Genomic DNA, 23537 nt, shown 5'->3' with positions numbered 1-23537 from the left:
CGCATTACCTGATTATCAACTTCAAAAGCGCGCTTCTTCCCCGATTTCTCGTAGTGCTCCTTCGACAGCACTTTTGCCGCGTTTTTCTGGCTTTCCACTCGCGCTTCAATTTGGCTTTCCACTAGCGCTTCAATCGAAAGATCCTCACGCTGCTCTCGAATGAGCGTCTCTCGATCAACTCTCGGCAGCTCGCTCCAACTTTCCGCTACAGGCGAGAGCGTTGCAGCCCTCTCGCTCTGATTCAATGGCGCCATGTCGTCTCCCCCAACGCATACCACGCCGGCCGCTCCCGCGACGGGCCGCTCGCGTGACTGCTCACATGACTCACGCGGAAAATTTCCTCTCTGAGGTTCCGTCGACCCGCCGACAAGGTCACCTGAGCGTTCACCGCATTGAACCAGATCAAGCTCCTGCGAAAGATTTCGCGCTTGCGATCGCGTGAGGGCCATGCACGCTAAGTTGGGGAAGAACGATTTGCCCTGCTCTTTGAGAAGCTGCTCTGAGTTGTTGGAGAAAAGATAAGGAAAACGATCATTTAGCGCGGCAGACACAGCCGCTTCGGTGCGAAGCTTGCCGAACGGGCCTTCAATGACAACGGTGGCGATTGGTAAGCGAACACTCTGCTCCTCGGCGACTTGCCTGATCCACGCGTATTCTCCTGTAAAGTCATCCGGAGACACCAATGAAGGATGGACAACGTCCATGGTTGCCGCTGAGTCTCTAAGTGCTCGGCACGTTTTCTCATTCACCCTAATTTCTTGGAGATACGGCTCCAACAACCGAATGTTTTTTTCTGATTCACGGATCGCTGCGAAAGCAAATTTTTCCTGACAGTTTCTCGCGATGTGCCCTTCCTTTTTGCAGTTGTAGCAGATTAGCGGCTTCCGTTTGTTTTCCGATTCAAATGCCTGTGTGGTAGAAACCTCACTCGATTTCTCCGCTTCTGTTTGCCCTTCCCCTACACTGTCCTTCGTAAGAGACGGGTCCTTTTTGAAATTACGGTGCGGATCGGGTCTCCGTTGATCAGGTTTCTTTGAAAAGCCCTCTTTCCTTTCATCCTTTTCAACGCGCACTGCCCTGCTATGCAACTTTCGGCGAGTATAATACTCCTCAGCTAACTCTGCTGCCTTGTTTAGCTGTACTTCACCAAGTTTGTCCTGCAGCCAAAGTTTGACATCCTCCTCGATGCAGCGGTAGAATTGCTCCAGTGCAACGCATTCCACCACTTTATCGCGGTCGTCATAAACACCTTCGCCCTTGAGCCATTCAATCAAATCGGCTTTAAGACGAAACGCGAAGTCAACGTGTGACTCATTCCCCTTTCTAGCATACCGGAACCTTTGACTGAAAGCCTCGGGTGACAACTTATAACGTCTCAAGAGCACTTCCTTAACCTCGTCATAGCTCTCAAACGCTTCCCTCGACAAGCAAGTTATCGCGTCGGACACTTCGCCGGGAAGAAGAGCTAGCAGGTTCCGCGCCCAAAGAGGCCGCTCCAAAGCGTTTCGCTCACAGACGTGTTCAAACTTGACGAGATACTTCGCCATGTCCTCGCCTACTACGAACGGTGGCAGTTGGTCCCGAATTCTAAAACCGCTGACCTGAATCGTCGGAGAAGCTACGCTAGGCGCCTGCGAACACTGTAGGATTGCCAATTCTAGTCGTTTCAACTCTAGGCGCTCTTGTCTCTCGGCCTCCTCGCGCTCGCGACGTTCGCGCCTTTCAACTTCTTCACGTTCGCGACGTTCGCGCCTTTCAACTTCTTCACGTTCGCGAGCTTCTACCTCTCGCCTTTCAGCCTCCTCACGGCGTGCTTTGATATCCACCCAGGCCTCATCGACTTCCTCAGCCGACACTCCCTCATCCTTCATGATCTCAAGGATCGCTTGCTTTCGTTTCGCACGGCCCAAAGTAATGCCGAGTTCCTCACAAATTTCGATGAGTTCCTTCACTTTAAGGTTCTCCATCGTTCACACTAGCCTCTTGCTGTTTGCCCCTGTTAACAATTTACTTGCCGTACCCACTATAAGTCAACTAGCAAGACGCGCAAGCAACTTTTCACTCTCCCGTGTTTACCCCCTCCGCATTAACTTTGGTTTCAAAGCACTTCGACTTTGCTTGAAACGATCAAAGCTCACTCTAATGCTTCACACAGCCCTTCTCTAAACTACTACAACCTGAGCTAGAGTAGTCTGGTGAACTGAGGGGAAAACATCAGGCACTCACCGCATCGATGTCGCTGACGCCGGCCGATCCCGCAGCTGCCAACCACTGTTGCGCAAGCCACCTCCGTGATCCCACCGCTGACCTCCGCTGTTGCGAACGACGGACCGATCCCGCCGAAGCCACCACTGTTGCGAAAGACGGCGACGCCAACACGGTCCCGATGGCGCCACTGCTTCCAACTCCGCCGGGAAGGTCACCAGCCGTTTGGTAGCGTATGTTTATCAGCTCGCGACTGCTTCTGCGCAGAGCTGATAAGACGAGCGGACGAGACGACGGTGAGTTAAACAAGGTTTATGTACAGCATATATACAGAGGCGTTACAATTTCGGCACTGGGGCCGACAGAGACTCGAAGAGCCGAGCTCTCCTCTCTAACACATAGGTCAGCCTTTCGCCTAAGACCGCTGACTCACACACATGTCGGCACTCCGACATGGGGACTCCTCTCTCGTAGGACCTCCGATCGCGACGCGCCGCAGGGCTTCTTTTATTTACACCGGGTCCAACCAAAATGTCCAATCAGAAGCGCCGCTGGTCGTCAGGGCAGATTCCGCCAATGGGGGTCGCCGCGCCATGCGTCAGACCACCAGACACGCGGACGCCGGCTCGCTGTCACGCGCGCAGCTGACTCAATGCACGTGGGCCAGGGAGGCGCCGCGCGTGTTCACTCCGTCGAGTTGATCGCGCCAGGCGGACTGCGGGCTGGCCTTGACCCAGATTGCCTTTTTCCGAGGCACGGACGTTTGACGAGGACTCGCTGGCATAACAAGGTACAATATACAGGATACAGCATTTTCGCTCCCTCATTTATTTTTTTTAATTTTGGGAAGGTGTTAGTATGTCAGTATGGGTTAATCGCGCACAGTTTATATGTGGAACGAGAAATACACAACAAGAAATACACATCAATATATACACACAAAATTATCTATACACATGCCAAAAATATTGAATACATTAGGTAACAGGTACACCAACTAATGAATATTTTCACATTCACACTTTATAACCATATCTGTCCGGTCGCCCTCTCTCTCGGTACGGCTGAATGCGACGACCAGGTGGGCACGACACCACAGGTTCTTCTGTAGTGTTCACGGGCGGGCGTGAAACAGTTTCTGAAGCAGGAAACTGTCAGGCGGCTGGTCTCGTTGGCGAGCGGGAATCGTAGTCTGCACTAGGCACAGGTTTCGCTGCGGGAGCACTTGTCTCGGTGGACGCTGGCTGCCGTGTTGCAGCGAGAAGCGCCGCGTCACCGGGATCGTGATAGAACGAATATTCACGCCTTGCAGAATGTTGCTGAAGGCCATTGTCGCCAGGGCGCCGAGCAGGCACCTTGCACAGCTTTGCCGCGTTCCATGTTTTGCCATCGTCGAGAATAAGGGATGCTGGGCCGCATTGCTCGATGACTTTCCTTGGCTTCGAGAAAGATATGTCACCTTTGAATGAAACCGATGGTTTCTTCACCCGCGCCATGTCTTGTACTGCCACTGTTGTCGGTTTTGCCGCTCGCCTCCTGTCGGTGTAGGCTTTGCTGTACTCTTGCCTGCGCTTGACACGTTGCTGCAGCCTGGCCAGCTCCTGGTAGGTTGCCTTTGCGAAGGACTCGGGCGATAAGCCGAAGATGTCAAGCTTCGTTCTTGGCAGGCTTCTATGTAAAGGTACCGCAGGGGCCACTCCTGTTGTGGCGTGTGGTGTACACCTGTATGCGGCGAGATAATCCCCTACAGCAGTTCGGAGCGGACGTTGTTCTAGACGGGCCAGTTGTAGGTAAGTCTTGAACGTGCGGTTGAACCGCTTGATCTGTCTGTTTGCCTGCGGGTAATAAACAGATGAGTGCGACAGGCGGATCGCTCGTTCTTGTAGGAAGTTGAGAAATTTCTTTGACGTCAATTGGGGCCCATTTTCACAGACTATCGCTTCAGGATAGCCTTCCCGTGCAAATACGTTGAGCAGGAACTCGGTCACGGTTCTTGTAGAAATTTTCCTTGAAAACTGTGCTTCTGGTCATTTTGAGAAGTAATCTACGAGTGTCAGCACAAATCTGCAATCTGGAGGCGCCCTCTACAGGGGACCAACGATATCCATTGCAAGTTTCTGCCATGGTATCTCTGGTAGCTCGACAGGTTGCAGCGGGGCAGGCGACGTCTTTGCCGATTTATCTGCTGCTTGACAGATGCTACAATTGTGGACTGCTTCTTCCACGTGACAGTTCATGCGGGGCCATCGAAATTGCTCCCTAAGTCTGGCTTCGGTGCGTCCGATACCTTGGTGAGTTTCATGTGCTGTTGCCACAAGTTGAGCCACGAGAGATGATGGCACTACAAGCCTTTCTGCACGCAACAACAATTCGCTCACCACTGACAATTCGTCTCGAACTCTGAAATATGGTTCCAGACCTTCCGGCAAGTCTCTGTGTGATGGCCAAGACCCATTTACAAACACCTTCACTTTTTGAAGAGTGGCGTCAGCAAGAACCGCTTGTTCAAACTGCTCTTTGGTCAGGCAACTTGGTTGAACCGTGGAAACAATTTTCTCCTCAAAAGTCAGCTCTGCATCTGCCATATGAACGGGTAACCGCGAAAGAGCATTGGCTACTCTGTTAGATGAGCCTTTCTGGTACTCCACCGTGAAATTGTAACATAGTAGCCTTGTGCACCAACGTGCAAATCTAAGTGGGCGTCGGCCTGAGCCCTGCGAAGACAGAAGCGAAACGAGGGCCTGGTGGTCTGTTCGGCGAGTGAAGCTCCGTACCCACAAGTATGCATGCCAATGCTCGCATGCCCAAATGCATGCAAGTGCTTCCTTCTCGCCAACTGCGTACTTTCTTTCAGCTGGAGATAGCGTGCGTGATGCAAAAGCAACAGTACGAAGCTTATTATCAGCGTGCTGCTGAAGGACTGCTCCAAGACCACATTCGGATGCATCAGTGGAAAGGATAATTGTAAGCGCAGGATCAAACATGTGCAAGACAAGATCTGACGATAATACCTAATTTACCGCGCGGAAACTGTTATCCACCTCAACAGACCAGGTGAACGTTTCGCCTTTCCTAAGAAGAGCCCTCATTGGTTCTACCATCTCGGCCAAGTGTGGCACAAACTTGGCGTAGTATTGCACCAACCCAAAAAAGGAGCGGAGTTCAGCGGCATTTCTTGGAACTGTGGTTTCCACAATTGCGTCCACTTTCCCTGGCAGTGGCGAAATATCGCAAGGTGTCACCTTGTAGCCCAAGAATTCGAGCTCCTTAACTCCAAACACACATTTGCTGTTGAGCTTCAGACCTGCGTCTTTGATACGCTGCAACACTGCCTCCAAGTTCTTGAGGTGCTCCTCAGCTGATTTACCAAAAATAATTACATCGACGATGTAAAAGAGGACACCCGCGCAATTGCGAAGGATTCGAGACATCATACTCTGAAAAGCAGCAGGTGCCGAGGCTAACCCAAAACAAACGCGTTTGAACTGGTACAGCCTTTCATGTGTTATAAAAGCTGTTACGTCCCTGCTCTCAGGATCCAGCGGAACGTGGTGGTAGGCAGACGCTAAGTTGAGTTTGGAAAAGTGCGTGGCACCCACCAAGGTTTGAAGCAACTCATCTATGTGAGGCAGCGAAAAGCTGTCCGGAACGATGACCTTGTTAGGTTCGCGTAAATTTACACCAAGCCTAATACTTCCATCTTTCTTCTGAATGACTACAATAGGGGACACCCATTCTGACGCATCGATACGTTCAATGATGTCCAAGCTTTCCAGGCGCTGCAGTTCGGAAGACACGCGTGGTCGTAACATGAAAGGAAGCCTGCGAAGTTTTGATGCTACTGGCTGAACACCCGCACGTGTCTTAATCCTGTGAACAAAACCTTTTGCAAGGCCCAGCTCATTTGTGAAGAGCGAGCAAAACTTTTGCTGAAGTGCTGACGGCAGCTGCATGGATGGCTCTATGGGACATGTCCTAGCTACTTCGGTGATCGGTACCGTGCTGGTTTGAAAACACTGCAGCTGAGAGCCTTCAATACACAGCTTCAAGACCTTAATACCATCCAAGCCAACGAGAGGTACCCTGTTCGACGACATAAAAAAAAAAGTGGTGCGCTGTGATTCTCGAAAAAGACCTCAGAAAAGAAGCAGCTTCGAACCGAAATTGGTCTTCTGGAATAATCCAGAAGCGTCACACTAGGAACAGGAAGAAGCGGCACACCAGAGAAATGTTGGTCAAGCACCTTGCCTGAAAAAATGAACACTGAAGAGCCAGAATCGACTAACAGCTTCATAGCGACCTGTCCGATTTGAATGTTAATGTGAATTCCGGATGCAAGAGGCTGTTGAACTACAAGAACCTCGACGGTTTCATCCTGCAACGGGCTATGTACTGAAACTTCGTGGACAGCTGCTTGCGACCGCTTCTGGTTGCAAACGTTTTCAAAATGTCCGATACGGCTACAAAACAAGCATTTTTTTCTTTTAGCTGGGCAGCGTTTCCAAGAAGCGCGATGCTGTTTAGAACCACACCTGAAGCAATACGAAGAATTCGCGTGTTGCTGCGAGTTCGATGGAGAGCGCTGTCGAGATGGGGGGCGGTGTCTCGATGTAGCTGCCTTATCGCGTTGACTGAAAGTGCGAGCACGCGGCAGTGAATTCGGTGACTGCAACGATGAACCGTCTTTTGTGCCAGACTGCGCAGATACTGGTTGCACAGAGACGAAAAATTCCTTCATTTCCACTGCTGCCTACTCGATTTGACTCGCGAGAGCAACTGCCTTGTTGAACGAAAGCGAAGACCCTTCTAACAGAAGACGTTCCTGAATACGATGCGAAGACACACCGGCAACAAACTGGTCACGTAGTGACTCTTCTTGTGACATAAATGAGCACATCGCGGCAAGCTCTGTTTGCGCGGTCACGTATTCTTGAATAGACTCGCCTGGGAACTGAAGTCGACGGTGAAATCGGTGGCGCTCGACGACCAGGTTGCAGGTGGCATCAAAGTGCTTAGCCAGTGCCGCTACCGCGGAGTCATACACGTCGGGCGTAGCTCCGGGCCCTTCCTCCTCAGTCTTTTCGGCCGCCTGCGAAATAGAGTATTGAAGATACGCTGACCTTCGGGTCCCAAGGAATGTAGTAGAAGAGCCTTGCGTCGCTCTGGGGAGAACTCTGAAGCACCGGACGCCAGCAGATAGACCTTCAACATGTCGTGCCATCGGAAACATGGCTGCACGGGGCGACCCGGTGTCGGAAGGAACGGATCTGGTGGGGCGATGCCAGCGAAAGCCATCTGGGGGGCGTGGCTGGTTATCCCCCAGGAACTATCTCAGACGGGGTTCAAACACTCGTCGCCATTGTAGTGAACGAGTGACGTGCCTCACACTCCCGGGTAGCGGTTGCGTACTCTGCTTTTTTATTACACGTTCCACAAATATATACAATCACAAGGACCCAGTGTTGCCAACTCAAACACAGAAACCGAAACTACAGGTACTATATACAGGATAAAACAATCATTACAACCAATCACAGAAACACTTTCATACAGGCACTACAGTGGTAAATATTCCGTTATGGAATATAACACGAGAGGGGATAGGTTCTCAGCCTGTCACGCCCTCTCCCATGTCAGGCCGTGCTGCCTCCGTTGGCCGACTTCCGTCGGCAGGCGTTCTCACGCTCGAGCCCCGTCAGCTCTCTCAATAAGTGTTGCTTCGTAGAAGCCTCCCTAAGAGCGGCGAGTACACCGTTGGTCTCTGTGCGCTTACCAGGTGTGCATGCGACAGCGAGGCGCTCCGGCATTAACGACACTCGGTAATGACGTATAGCGGGGCAGAATATGCTCGTCTCTATGCCGCCAATATGTCTCGGTCAGCCCAGTGGTCGCGTCCCGCCGCCATTCTCAATGGCACGCGTGCATGCCAACAATGTCTTAAACTCAGACGGCAGCGCCTGGCCTGCTTCTTGCCAGATGCTCTTCCGAGTAAGCCTTCCCGTTCTAGTCCCAAACGGGGGCGACCTTGATGGCGCCGTTCGTGAACCGCGTGAACGAAGGAGTCTCCTTTATTTCAAATGCGCAGGCCCCCGCGTTCGCCTTCGCGGAACCGACCAGCTTCGTTAGTTGACGGGTCGGGCAGTGGCTTTGCGCTCTGCATCAGCCGCATTAATTGCGCTACACGCAACACGCCGCTAATTATTGCCTATACTAAATGATGGCGTTCTCAAGTCACTTTAGTCGACGCGGGAACAACTTCTTCCGTCATGAGCAGCAATTTTAGGACTCGTCTCGGTCACAAAATGATGTTTTCTTGGAGAAGCAAGAAAATGTTTGTGCAGTGAGTGGAGAACTGTCGCGCCTAGTGGGAGTGTGTAGTGCAACTGTAACTTTCAATACTTTAAGGGAGAGTTTGCAGTTCTCGTAGATTTTACTCGTGACGTTATCCTGGGGATGCACTTTCTGAAAGAATGTGAAGCCACTGTGGACTGCGCTGCTGCGGAAGTTTTACTGTCTCTTTTTAGCGAGGAGCCCACGAACTACTATAGCAGTCGATTATGACATAGCTCTACCAGCTCAGTTCTTAGTTCAAGTGCTAGTTGACAGTGGTGCTATCACAGCAGATAACTTTGACATTATAGTTCATCCAATCCAGCTGAGCTGTCCAAAGAAGAATGCCATGGTACCACAGTGTGTCACTTCTGCGAGTAGTGGCAAATGCTTGGTATAAGTGGTCAACTCCTCTTTTAAGCCGATTGTAATGCCAGGTAGAATGAGGCTGGCTCTGTTCAAACTACACGTCACAGGCAACGTTAACATTGCAGTCATTAGCGACCTCCAGAAAAAGGAAAAGTCGTCTGATGTTGCTTCCCCCAGTGATAATATATCTTGTGTATGTTAAATAAGTCACTATACCGGAGTAGAGACAAACATTAGTTCGTGTCCTCTGCAACCATGCATCCGTTTTTGATTTCGCACTGAATAGCCACGGATTTTCTGCACTACCTTCGCGCAACCTTCATTTGCCAGAAGCCATACAGAGCATCTTCGTCTGAGCGTAAAGTTAAAAGCTGAGCAGGTAAAAAAAATCATGGCCAAGATAAGTATAAAAGAGTCATCTAGCCGCTGAGCTGCATCTGTTATACTCGTGAAAAAGAAAGATTGTTCATACGAATTTTGTGTAGATAACGGACGGCTCTACTCTGTCACAAAAAACGTATATTCATTCCCAACATTGACGAGATTGTCAATTGTCTGCACATTGCTTCGTATATTTCTTGTGTTGACTTATGATCTGCTTATTGGCGAACTCCATGCACCCTGAAGCGAAGAAAAAGATGGAATTAGCAAGTACAGATGGCTTATTTTATTTTAACGCCATGCTGTTTGGTCTATGCAAAGCTCCTGCCACGTTTGAGTGCTTTATTGACACAGTACTTCGTAGCTTAGAATGAGAAATAAGCCTTCGTTTGCTGAATAACGTATATTTGGCTGCATGTTTGAAGAACCCAATCGTCGCCTTGATATCGTTCTCACGTGCCTCGAAAAAGCAGCACTTACCTTGCCGAAAAGTGCTATTTTGGTCATCGTCAGACTCTGTATAGTTCTTGAACATCTTGTATACAAACACGGCGTTTGGCCTCTTCCCCATAAGATCACTGTGGTCAGCACTTCCCCTCAACCACGCTCGCTAGGAGAACTTCGAAGCTTCTATGGCCTCTGTTTATATTTGTGGCGTTTTGTTCCTAATTTCGCCGATGTTGCTGAGCCTTTTATTCACCTGCTAAAGAAAGACGTACTATTCCAGTGCTCGAAAGACAGCGAGTCATCGTTTTCTCAACTGAAGTTTCCGCTCACTTTCCAACCTATTCTTTGCCACTTCGGTGCATCAGCCCCAACTGAGGTGCACAGTCACGCCAGTGGAATCGGTATCGGCGCAGTCTTAGCTCAGCGTCACGAAGCCTCCGGACATGTCACTGCCTACGCACGTCGTTCTTTCAGTAAAGCTGAGCGCAATCACACGGTTACAAAGCAAGAACGTCTGACAGCGGTCTTCGCCGTGCACAAGTTCGCTGTACATGAATGGTTGCCGACTCTGCATCGTTCTAGATCACCTCTCAGTTTGTTGACTTACTAGTCAACGAGACCTTCCGGCCGTCTTTAAGGCTGGGTGCTGCGTTTGCAAGAATATAACTTTGATGTGTGCTTCAAGAGTGGCCGCCGTCATGCGGACGCTGACTGCCGAACGCAACTTCTCCTTCCTGCGACTTAATACGACGCCAACAATGTAGATGACTGGCCGCCGTTGACTTGTGGTTTGGAGTTTTGGAAATGTTCCGTACAGAACAGCGTCAAGACCGTAGTTTGGCTCTTTTTTTCATCAGTCGTCAATACACCGCATCAATCCCCACTCTTCATACAGGATGACATTCTTTAACGCGAAATGTTGCGGCAAAAGGAGCCCGCCTACTTCTGGTTGTCCCCAACGCTTTGCGACCCACGTGGTGCAAGCTATTCACGATGACCCAACACATAGACATAGGGGGTTTGCCAAGACCTATCACATCACTCAAGATCGTTTCTACTGGCAGGGCATGCGTCAGGCTACAGCTAAATACCTGATCAATTGTGAGCATTTTCTACGGTACAAGCATTCAACAAGTGCGCCGCCGGGATTTCTCCATTCTATACCACCTTCGTGTTTTAACTTTGAAGTCGTCGGTATTCACTTGAGGGGCACCCCTTTTTACGATCGTTCACCGAGAACCACTGGATCAATATCTGTTGACCACCTCTCTCAGTATACTGAAACCACCGCGATGTCTACCGCCACGACCGATAACGTTTCGGACTTCCTACTACGCTACATGAACCTCCTGCATGGGTTCCTTCGTGCCATCGTCAGCGACCATGACCGTTAATTCATATCCGACGTCGTGAAAGAGTCGCCCTGCCAGTCTGCTTCCCAGTTTCCTCACACCGCTTCGTACCATCCGCAGACCAACGGCCTGACTGAGCATGTCAACAGGATGCTCATTACTAAGCTGTCTATGTACGTTGTTTCCAAGCATAAAATCTGGGACGAAATTTCACCGTTTATGACTTACGCCTACAACACTGCGCTACAAGAGACCACCACTTTAGCCAGTTTTGCTTTCTCTATATACATGAGCAACGTAGTCACAACAACGTAGTCTTGTCACTATTTTTCTTGCTTCCGTAGCAAAAAAACCCATTCCTTGAAGAGACTCTGTCGCGCAGAGGAAGCACGGCGCATCCCGCGTTTCCGGACTTTCACATCCTAAGACCGTTCAAAGGCTCGCAACGATGATTGACATCGACATGTGTTGTACAGCGAAAGAAATATGGTGTGGATGTGACTTTGTGACATAAGCGTGGCTTGTATCAAAAGTTTCTGGCCCGCTATTTAGGTCCCTTCAACATTTTCTCGTGCCTTATTGGCGTTACGTGTGTCATATGTATATAATCACCAGTACTCAAATATTGCCGGCGTCAACTTTGTAAGAATCTCCATAAGACAGATGTTAGCGAAGAAATGTAGAAATAAACGCGTTAATCAAACGCTGACAAACAATAGCAAACAACGCTGAGCTGATATGCCTTCTCGTTTAGAAATGAGTTTTATAACCGAGAAAAAAGACGCGATCGATAGGCGCGCAATGTGTTGAAAACTAAGTCTGTGTGAAACAACCACCCGATGCATTCTACATGCAGGGGAATTCGGAAACATTTACAGTGCGGCTCTGTTTTTTTTTGGCGCGTGTACGGTAGCGTGAAATAATGACCTTTGGGTGTCTCGTGCATTTCAGCACAATAAATAATGGCAAACAACTGCTAAAAACAATGCCTTCACATTCATACAGGAAGGTAGTGTAAGTTCTCCTTCAAAAAATATAAGTATATGTTGTATATCAAAGCCGTACAGTCACACTATGGCAAGCCAGTCAGTGCTTTTCTTCTTCTAGAGTAGGCTAAAGAGAGCTATGGTTTAAGCTTGTTGGCTAAACATGACTTTTAGTTTGGGTGCACTATCGAAATTCTCTAAGCAAAAGAAAGTAGAAGACGTGCAAGGACTTGGCAAAAGCAAACTAAAAGTAGTCAGCTCTCGTCCTGTTCGCGCACTTGTTTCCAATGCATCGGTGTGTGTGTGTGTGTGTGTGTGTGTGTGTTTGTGTGTGTGTGTGTGTGTGTGTGTGTGTGTGTAGCGATCACTTAACCAAGTGTATGTGATGAACCGAGCGGTGAATGTAAGTTTTCGGTGTTCGTGATGTACCGTGATTTCCCTTTGATCTTGACAGCGACTGGCCCACGCCGCGGGAAGCTATGAGGTGCTGCCTCAGGGAATGCCGATAGCAGGCTTCGTGCGTCACTTCTGCGGATACGCGACGCGGGGCATTTGCTCCTTACTCGCCGACAACTTTGCCAATTTCGGAAGCAGGTACATTAACGAGGTAGGTGGAATTTTAACAAGTGCGCAACATTGCCATTTAATCGAGATATTCGAAAAGAGTGGATAGCGCAGTTGCCAGAAAGAATGATTCATTGCTAAGGTCTATGAAGGGGATTGATATTTTATGTAAACTACATTATAACGCCAATGAAGCACCTTATTAAGTTCTAACGGCACTGTCTACCATCCTTCATCGCTTCTATGCTTTGTATAACAATAAAAATGTACCATTTGAGACGTCCATCTTCTGCGTGGTTTCTTCAGAATGTCAGTCGAAATTTTTAAAACGGAGTTTTCCGATTTAGGTTACATCTAGTTTCGGTCTTCAATCTAGGGTTGGTTCAAAAGAGTGGTGACTGCTTCCATTGAGGTAAAGCTTCAAGGCAAGAAAGCAGAAGCAGACAAAAAATATATAAATTTAGGCGAAATATGAAGTAGTTAAAAGAACACATAAACGAAACAAACAGAACTAGAGAAGTTACACGTACGCTAATGCCATTAAAGCTAGTCATATTGATACAAGTTATCATTAACATCATCAAAGGTGCCATAACGGTGATGAACATGACGACTGAAAAAAAGCTCGTGGGGGGTTGTTGCTACTCCGCCATCTTTATTCAAGGACACTGTGTACTCCGTCTACAATCGGTAAATAACTTTCTACCCTCTGCCTACCCTCACCCCATGACATTTTGGTGGTGGTGCCGGGTAAGAAGACGGAGCTACGCAGCGGCCGACACTTGGTTTCTTCCACGATGGCACAAGAGAGTCCGGCTCCAGCTCCCGCAGCGGCCACCGCAATGACGACAACTGTTCTGCCCCAGCTGAAAGACCCAGGCACGTTCTGCGGGACCGACAACGTCAACATTGAAGAATGGTTGCCGCTGTACGAGCGAACAAGCAGGAATTATCGCTGGGACGAAACGCTCATGCTGGCGAACATCCTATTTTACCTGAAGGGGACAGCCAAAGTGTGGTTTGAGAACCACGAAGCGGAAATCGGCAGCTGGGATGAGTGCAAAAAAAAAGATGCGTGAAGTGTTCGCAAATCGACTGGCAGGAAGACAGCGGCCAAGAAGGAGCTGGCATCTCGCGCTCAAACGTCATCGGAGTCTCACCTGTCTTACATACAGGACGTGCTTGCCCTTTGCCGCAAAGCAGACGATGGCATGGAGGAGTCCGAGAAGGTAGCGCACATATTAAAAGGTATTGCTGATGACGCGTTCAGTTTGCTTATCTGCAAGGACTGTGACACAGCAGATGCCAGTGTCCGAGGGTGTCAGCGTTTTCAGGCCGCCAAGAGCCGATGTATTTCCCATCAGTTTGCTCGACTTCCCAACACCGCAGCAACATGGTTGTGCGAAGACATGCCTGTACCACAGGCAACGCTGACTGCAGAGCACATCACGAAGATCATCTGTCGAGAAATTGAAGCTATGTTTCCTGCTTCAACTTTCTCTCGTGCCTGTGAGTCCAGCTCCCAAATCGTGCCTTTAGTACAGGCCATCGTTCGCCAAAAGCTTTCGAACGTTGGCCTAGAATCTGTGTGCACCGCCGGCCCCTCCCGACCGACTGACCGTCGTCCGACAGTTTCCTACGCCCAAGGCCAGAGGTTTCCAGCGCGCTCTCGCAATCCCGCTGAGTGTAGGACTGCTGATAACTGACCGATTTGCTTTAACTGCCATCGTGTTGGTCACGTGGCCCGCTTTTCAATAGCAGGTGGTATTGGCGTCAGCCTTCCTATGGCTACAATCGTCGTGCAGAGGTAGATGATGGCCACTTCGAAACTCGCCACGAGTCGCCTCGGCCAGCCGGTGGTAACGGTTCGTCAACGGTGCATTGTCGGTCACCATCCCTTCCCGGCCACCAGTCCCGCTCAGCGCTGTCTCGTCACTCATCGTCGCGCTCACCCCAATTTCGCCGTCCTTCACCGACTGCACATCTAGCTCGAGAAAACTAGATGATGCAGCTCCCAGAGGTGATGCTGTATCGACGATTCGCCACCCAAATCCTCTGACTATGCCGACACGACGCAACCTCATAGACATTAAAATAGACGATGCATGTGTTGTTGCCTTTGTAGACACAGGGTTCCACATTTCGGGGATGAACTCGGAGCTTCGCTGCCGTCTTTAAAAGGTTTTAACCCCGCCCACAGTGCCGCTCATCCAAGTCGCCGACGGTGGAACTTTTCCTGTGCTTGGGATGTGCTTCCCACGTGTTAGTGTTGCTGACCGCTCCACAACTGTGCTTTTTGCCGTGCTCGAGAAGTGCTCTCATGAACTTATCCTGGGCGTGGACTTTCTTGCTGCGCACTCTGCCTTAATTGACTGTAGAATAGGCTTACTTCAGCTTGACCTACCTTATTGCTATGAGATTCCAAGTACACCTCAACCACGTTTGTGTTCTGTCGAATACGTTCGCCTAGCGCTCCAAGCTGTCACCTATGTAACCATGAGGTCTTTTCCTCCGGTACCCGATGGCGATTATGTGCTGGCACTGATTTTGGACGTGTTATTAGACAGAAATGTTGCCCTTTCTCATACTCAGTTGACGATTACGAGTAATGTGGCGTCACTACCGATACTGAACTTCAGCTGGTGTGCTCAAGCTGTTCCAGGTGGCATGACTTTAGCCAACGTCTCTTCCAGCAGTGAACATTATGTTTCTGCATTCATTGCAGACGCTCCTTTGCCCGCTACTGCATCCTCTTCACAGAGCTCTACTCATGCCGACTTTGACAAGATGATCACGCCAGACCTTGTTCCAGCACAGGCAGCCGATCTCCGGCATATCTTGGCATTCTCAGGGACATCTTCGACTTTGGCGACAGCCCTTTAGGAACGACGTCAGTTGTCACTCACAGGATCAACGCTGGAGACGCCAGCTCAATTCGACGACGTCCTTATCGCGTGTCACATGCAGAGCGACAGTCATCCAACGTGAAGTTGATAAAATGCCCACAAAAGACGTTATTGAACCATCTTGCAGTCCATGGGTCTCACTAGCCGTTCTAGTAAAAAAAGAATGGCAGCTAGCACTTCTGCGTCGACTACCGTCACTTAAACAAGATCACGCGCTAGGACGTCAACCCACTGCCAAAGATTTACGATGCTCTCGACTGCCTGCCCGGGTCTGCCTACTTCTCCTGTATCGACCTGCGTTCAGGATACTGGCAGATTTCCGTCGATGAACTAGACCGTGAAAAGACTGCATTTGTTACACCGGATAGACTTTTCCAGTTTAAGGTAATGCCCTTTGGCTTGTGAAATGCTCCCGCTACATTTGAGAGAATGATGGACTGACTCCCTGTTACAGGGTTACAAATGGTCAACGTGCCTCTGTTATCTCGATGACATCATTGTATTCTCGCCACCATTCGAGTCACCTTAGCCATCTGTCAGCTGTTCTGGAAGTTTTCAGAAGGGCAGGGCTACAACTCAACTCCTCCAAATGCCATTTCGGCCACCAAACAATCGCTGTGCTAGGCCATCTTGTCAGTACTAAAGGCGTGCAACCCGATCCCGACAAAATTCGCGTCGTAAAAGATTTCCCCATACCACGTTCCACGAAACATGTACGAAGCTTTGTAGGCCTCTGTTCCTATTTCCGGCGTTTCGTCCACAACTTCGCCGACATTGCCCATCCTTTGACACAGCTACTGAAGAAGGACACGCCGTTTTTCGGGGGTCCCCAGCAAGCCAACTCGTTTCGCCGACCTATTGCGTTGCTCACTTCCCCACCCATCTTAGGTCATTTTCATCCTTCAGCGCTCACTGAAGTTCGCATCGACGCCAGCGGTCACGGTATTGGCGCTGTCCTCGCCCAGCGACAACAGGGTCAAAATCGTGTATTCGCCTACGCAAGTCGCCTCCTCTACCCATCCGAGTGCAAGTTTTCCATAACTGAGCGCGAGTGCCTCGCTCTTGTATGGGCAGTTGGAAAATTCCGTCCATACTTGTTCGGCCGCCACTTTTTGGTCATCACTGATCACAACGCCCTGTGCTGGTTCTCCTCCCTCAAAGATACTTCTGGACACCTGGGTTGTTGGGCTTTAAAGCTACAGGAATATAGCTTTGACGTGAGTTACAGATCTGGCCCAATGCACCACGATGCCGACTGTATATCTCGCCATCCCGTCGATCCCCCTGACTTGTCAGCGCCCGGTTCTGATGCTTGTGTGTTCCCACTTCTGATTTCACACACATACGTAGGGAACAACTCAGTGATGCCAATTTGCAGTCCATCGTACGCCGTCTAGCTTCTGACACCTCGGATCCTTCCCTTCGCCTGTTCACGCTTCATGACGGAATTCTCTACCTTCGCAACACAAGCACAGAAGGCCCAGAACTTCTTCTGGTAGTTCCTGCAACGCTCCGTTCCACTGTGCTCGAACAACTTCATGATGCCCCAACTGCTGGGCATCTCGGAGCAGCCCGCACGTGTCACCGCGTACGGCGTTGATTCTTCTGGCCCGGCCTTTACCGCTCTGCGCGCCGATACGTTGCATCTTGTGAGGTTGCCAGCGCCGCAAGCGTCCTTCATTGGCACCACCAGACCTACTTCAGCCTATCGACATTCCAACAGACCCGTTCTACCACGTCAGCCTTGATCTCATTGGAGCATTTCCAACGTATCTGAGTGGGAATAAGTGGGTAGTGGTGGCTACAGACTACACGACACGCTTTGCCATCACGCGAGCGCCAACAACAAGCTGTGCTACTGATGTCACGGACTTTCTCCTTCATGACGTTATTCTTCACTATGGAGCACCGCGTCAACTGCTGACCGACCGTGGTCGTTCATTTTTCTCTAAGGTCATGGACGACATTCTTCGTTCGTGTTCAACACGTCTTAAACTCACCACTGCCTACCACCCGCAAACAAATGGACTCACTGAGCGCCTTAACCGCACACTGACGACATTGCTATCGATGTATGTCTCCACAGATCATCGTGATTGGGATGCCACTTTGCCTTATGTGACGTTTGTCTACAACTCTCACGACATGTCACCGCTGGCTTTTCTCCCTTCTATCTCTTGTACGGCTGTCACCCCACTTTGCCTTTTGACACTCTTCTGCCATCGCATACTGACACCTGACACTCCTACCAAGTACGCTCGCGATGCAACTACTCGGGCTGAAGCGGCCCACCAAATTGCCCGGGATTGCCTTTCTGCCACGCAGCTCTCCCAAAAGGATCGCAACGACAGCCGTCACAGAGCTGTCTCTTACTCCCCAGGATCGTTGGTCTTGCTCTGGACTCCCTCCCGTCACGTTGGCCTGTCCTCAAAGTTCCTCGCTCGCTACAATGGGCCTTACAAAGTCTTGCACCAACTGACCGAGGTCACCTATGAGATCTCCCCCTTGGACACTCCATCGTCATCGTCTCTGCCGTCTACTGATATTGTACACGTCTCCCGCCTTAAGCCGTACTTCTCTGCGCAGGATTGCACGTTTTCTTAAGCGCCGAGACGGCGCTTTCACCGGCGGCGGCTATATGATACAAGTCATCATTAACATCAACAAAGGCACCATAAAGGCGATGAAGATGACGATTGAAAAAAGCTCGTGGGGGGTTGTTTCCACTCCGCCATCTTGGTTCAAGGACACTGTGTACTCCGTCTACAATCGGTAAATATATTTTTACCCTCTGCCTACCCTCACCCCGTGACATTTGTGACATTATAGTAAATTGGGTTCAGTGGGTGTTGAAAAAGTTCGATGTCACCAGTTGTTGTGTGATGACCGCGGTGGCTGGGTCGTGGTGTGAGACTTCGTTCACGGCGAGGACGCTTGTGGAGTTGTTGAGGAAAAGAGTCAGCACAGAAGTTGCACGTGCACCCTTTGGTGCAGCAGGCTGCCTACCTCTGTTTCCACGCACCCAACGTGGAGTCTGGCGGCAAGAACACGGGCTCGTCGCGTGGCTGACAAGTGGCAGCCCAGCTCTCCAGGCAGGTGGATACTCTTCGACACTGCCGAGCCTTTAGTGCTCGATTCCGTAGGTCGACAGGCAGACTGCGGGTCTCCCTAGGCAATGGGGATGGCAAAGTCTGCTCTTCATGGAAGTTCAGCTGCCCGGATCAGCTCCTTGGACGGAGGGGACGCCTCGTCGCCAGGATTACCCGTTTTGGAGGACGCCTGGAGACAGACGGTGCCGGGCTCTTTGGGCTCGTGTCCGAATATTGATGGCGCAGACCCTGACACCAGCGTCTCTTCTTCTGCGTAATCCAAGTCAGACTCTCTCAGCATTTCAGCACGTCGTCCTTTTCTTCACTTAAGCGACGTCGTCACATCTTCTAATTGATTCTGGTCGTTCTCTTCCGCCGCTTAAATGCGACTGTTGAACATTTACCCTTAGTTGAGAAGAGGAAGAAGAAGACGCATCGACAAGCACGCGTGAGCTCTCAAGAAAGAAAAAAAAGAAAGCGTCCGCCATGGACAATGTTCGAACAGTTACGTGTAAATAGTGTAAAATAGTCATGTTTCTTCAATACCATGCCTGATTATTTCACAAATTGGTGCCAAAACCTGTCGGAAGTACTCACATGTCAGGAGTAATGCATGTTTGAAGTGGTCATCGGAAATCTTCAAAAGGAAGACAGCATGTCGTGAGGACAGCGGCAATTGCAGAAGAAAGCCAGAGAGGACATACTGAATGGGCATATGCCGCTGTTTTTCGCTGTGACAGCATAACTGACCGGTGGACTGAGGTGAGCGTGGTCACGCATTGTTGAAGAACAAGATTATTAGCTTCAAACCGCAGAAAGAGAAGTGAGCGGCGTGACGACAGATGGATACGCATCTCATCTTTGAAGCCAAATCCATAATAGAAAGTGCTATCTTTGCGAGTATGTCATTGGACGGCTACACAGAAACAATGCAAGTTTGGGTAATGTTAACGCCAAACTGGAAGAGATTATTCCAGAGGAGTTCACCCCAGAATGTGGAGCTGTCTTGCCATATCAAGATGCTGCGCTAGGAATCCTGGGACAGCTGAATGCTCGGGAGTGATACTTCTGTCAAAACCATTACTCTACGACAACCCAGTCCCTATATGCAAGGCCATCCTAGACGCCCGATGATCACGCACCACGTAAGGCAATCAAGCTTCCCACACTTCAGCTGCAGACACTCGATGGGCAGCTCTGCTACTGGCTTTCCTTTTGGAAGCAGTTTAGGGCCTCTGTTGATGAAAACAAAAACCTGACAAAAGAAGACATATTTTAGTATCTAAAGACTCTTGAGAAAGGGGACGCAACCGCCGCAGTTTCTGGTCTGCAAGCGGTGGCCAAGTGCTACGACAATGCCATCGAGATTTAAAGAGCAATTTCAGAGAAAACTGGCGTATGGTGCAGGACTATCTACGCTAACTGCGCGCACTACAAGCAGTTGTTTCGTCGAAAGACGTCCACAACCTTCGAAAGCTGTTGGATTATGTGCTGTGTCACATAATCAGAGGTCTCAAAGGAATAAACTTCAGCCCTACCGGTTATGCAGCTACGATGATGAATACTTTTTGAAGGCACTGCCGACAGACATTGTCGTTGGTTATAACCAGAAAGAAGCCAACGCAAGGTTACCACCGTCTACGAAAGACAAGGCAGGCTCTGGACAACAGCATGACTCATTATCGACAGCTACAGCCGAGAAGGAGTTGCAAAAGCTCTTGTGGTACATTTGCGTTGAAGTCGAAAGATGCGAAGGAAGTGAAGTTCATGACGTTAAAAAAAGGCACTCGTCCGCCTGAAGAGGAAAGGAACATGCACGCCACTCTGTCAACAGCAGTGTTCTTGCAGTCTTCGTTGAAAGCTAAGGAAAGGGACTATCTGTTTTGCGGCTCTGCAAAGAACACAACTCCAGTTAGTGACAGTACTATTACCTATGAAGAAAAGTGGAAGAAATTGGCTAATGCAAAGCGATATTATTGATGCATAGTAAGAAGAGATCTTGTGGGAAAACCACGCTTCGGAGTTTAAAGGCACCAAATGAAGGAGACGCAAACGCCAGCATCCATGGTAAAAGAGCGTGTTCTATTACGGCTGCACTCTTCCTCCTCCTCGTCGTTCTTCGTCTCCTGGTGCGCGCGCTATTCGCGCGGGAGGTTCAAACAATTTCCAACATCCTCCGCGCCCGAAAGTTCAATCGCTCAGCTCCAACGGGCATAAAAGTTGTACTGGCCTCGTAACTTCCGTACCTCCTGCCAAGACAATCTTGCAGGCTCTAACGTGATTATCACTTGATAAGTACACGTCAGTAACTCTACCAACTTTCCAAAAAGTTATGGGCACCTTGTCTTCCTTAATGACGACTACATCGTTAATCTTAAGCTGGTTGCAAGGCTGTACTCGCCTAATGTGTGCACTCCTCAAGCACAAGAGGTAGTCTTTATACCAACGCTTCCAAAAATCAGCCACTATTTGCTGCCTGTACTTCCAATGCTTTAAAGTATCGGAGCGAGTTCCCGACGTTTCAGCAGTATTAGCACTAGGCAGTGTAGTAGACTTCCTACCGGTTAGAAAGTGCGAAGGTGTAAGTACAGCTGGATCGGTAGCGTCAGCGGAGAGGTACGTTAATGGCCTAGAATTCACTACATTTTCTACTTCGGCAAGAATGGTCACAAGCTGCTCGAAATCAAAGCAACCTTTCCCTAGAATTTTCCGTAGGCAGCTTTTAACAGTGCGAATCATCCTCTCCCAAAATCCACCCCACCAAGGACTACGTTCTGCAATGAATTTCCAGGTAATGTGGTTAGTAGAGCAAAAGTCCTGTACTTGGAAGTCTCTCAAAGCTCTGTACATCACTTTTAAGTCGCGACTGGCAGCATGAAAAGCTAGAGCATTGTCGGAATAAATAACACTAGGCAAGCCGCGTCGCGACACAAACCGACGGAAAGCCATTAAAAATGACCCCGCCGTCATATCGGAGCACAACTCCAAATGGATCGCCCGAACGACGGCACACGTAAAAATAACGATATAGGCCTTCACGGGACTGGTTCCTTTCACAAAAACGGGACCAGCAAAGTCAACACCCACAACTTGAAAAGGGTGTGATCTCTTAACCCTGTCGGTCGGCAGTGGTGCGGTAGGGGCTGTTGCAGGTTGGAGCTTGAATCTAGCACACACTTTGCACCTAGAGAGCACTTTTTTCACACACTGGCGGCCCTTAATCACCCAAAAACACTCGCGTAGCTCTGAAAGGGTATCGTTTACACCACTGTGCAGCAGGCGCCGGTGCGTGCGGTCGATGATGAGGTATGTGCAGCGGTGGTCAGCTGGTAGTAGAATCGGGCACCTCACGTATTCTGATGTTTTTACGTTGTCAAGCCGGGTCTTGATTCTTAAAATCCCATCATTGTCCAGGAATGGATGCAGATTACGAATTCGGGATGCCTTAGCTAATGGTTGGTTTTTTAACAATGAGGCGAGTTCTATACTAAAGGCTTCCGCTTGTGCATTCTTCATCCATGTAAACTCGCCTTCTTTTATCTCAGGGGCAGTGAGTGGGCCCATCAGACGACGACTGGTGTGCACTCGACAATTGTGAATAAATCTTCGAATCCAAGCTGTGATTCTAACAACTCGTATCCAGCTGCTGTACTTGTCGAGCTCGAAAAGTGGCTCTGCTTGCGAGCATTGACAAGCCAAAACTGTTGTGTCTTCGTCGTTTGATCTACATAGTTCATCCGTTGACTCATGAGGACCAGCTTCACTTGCCGGCCACGTTTCTTGGGTACCAGATAGCCAGTCAGGCCCATGCCACCATAAATCGCTAGTACAGAGGTGATGCGCTGATATCCCTCTTGTAACTAAGTCGGCTGGGTTTGTCTTTCCAGAGCAATGTCTCCAGCGACTCGGGTCTGTGAGCCCTTGGATCTCAATTACCCTGTTACAAACGAAGGGCTTCCACTTGGTGGCTGTAGACTTGATCCAACTCAAGCAAACTTGGGAGTCGGTCCAGCAGAAGTATTCTATATTTGTGTGTGGCAAAGTATCCACAAGTAGCTTAAGAAGTCGAGCTCCAAGAACCGCAGCGACGAGTTCCAGGCGTGGTAAAGTGAGACCCTTGATTGGAGCGACCCGAGACTTAGCGAGCAGCTGCTGGAGTCGAACCGCTCCGGTACTGTCTTCCACTCGTATGTATGCCACTACTCCGTAGGCACACGGGCTAGCGTCCGTGAATATATGCAGCTGGTGAGTGCTTTTATCAGGGCTGCTGTTGTCTAGTTGATACCTCTTGGTTCTAAAGTCTTTGAGGTCTTGAAGTTCGACAGTCCACTTGTCCCACTCGATCTTCAATGTCTCGGGGAGAACGCTTTCCCAATCGAGTCCTTGCACCCATATCTTCTGAAAAAGTATTTTAACTCGAATGGTGAACGGTGCTAGCAGTCCCAAGGGGTCGAAAATTCGTGATGAAGCCTGAAGCACAGTTCGCTTGGTACAAAGTCCCGCTTTTAAGACTTTCGTCACAGAGTCAATTTTCACCGAAATGGTGTCGTCGGTGTAGTTCCAGGATAGCCCAAGAACCTTAGATTGTGTGACCTGCTCAGCTGACGTCTCTCCTGCTTGCTTGAGCTTCTCTCTTAACAGGTCGCAGTTTGTTGACCACTTCTGCATTTTCATTCCGGCCAGCTCCATTATGGCCTTCGTCTCTTCGTAGAGTTGTAGCGCTTCTTTTGTCGTTGAAGCTCCGAAAACTAGGTCATCGACGTAGAAGCTTGCCTTCAGTTTTGCGGCCGTTACTTGGTAAATTTGTTCAACGTGATCGAAATGGTATTTCAACGTTGCAGATAATAGGAAAGGGCTTGTGGAGGTGCCGAATGGAACTCTGGTCATTCGCATTTCTTGTATTTTTGG

At 49.6% G+C, this 23537-nt stretch overlaps 1 protein-coding gene across 2 annotated transcripts in view; it reads left to right on the top strand.

The window, feature by feature from the left end:
- The window catches only part of LOC119177993 (lipase 3), a 293263-nt gene that overhangs the window by 170871 nt on the left and 98855 nt on the right, over positions 1-23537 (top strand). For both annotated transcript variants that reach the window (XM_075870167.1, XM_075870165.1), the window contains exon 6: positions 12525-12677. In XM_075870167.1, coding sequence (XP_075726282.1) covers positions 12525-12677 — 153 coding nt within the window. The remainder of the gene's footprint in view (positions 1-12524; positions 12678-23537) is intronic.

The sequence above is a fragment of the Rhipicephalus microplus genome, chromosome 1 (genome assembly GCF_043290135.1).
Source record: "Rhipicephalus microplus isolate Deutch F79 chromosome 1, USDA_Rmic, whole genome shotgun sequence".
NCBI lineage: Eukaryota > Metazoa > Arthropoda > Arachnida > Ixodida > Ixodidae > Rhipicephalus > Rhipicephalus microplus.
Note: the sequence above shows the minus strand (reverse complement) of the source record. Positions and strands in the feature narration are given on the sequence as shown.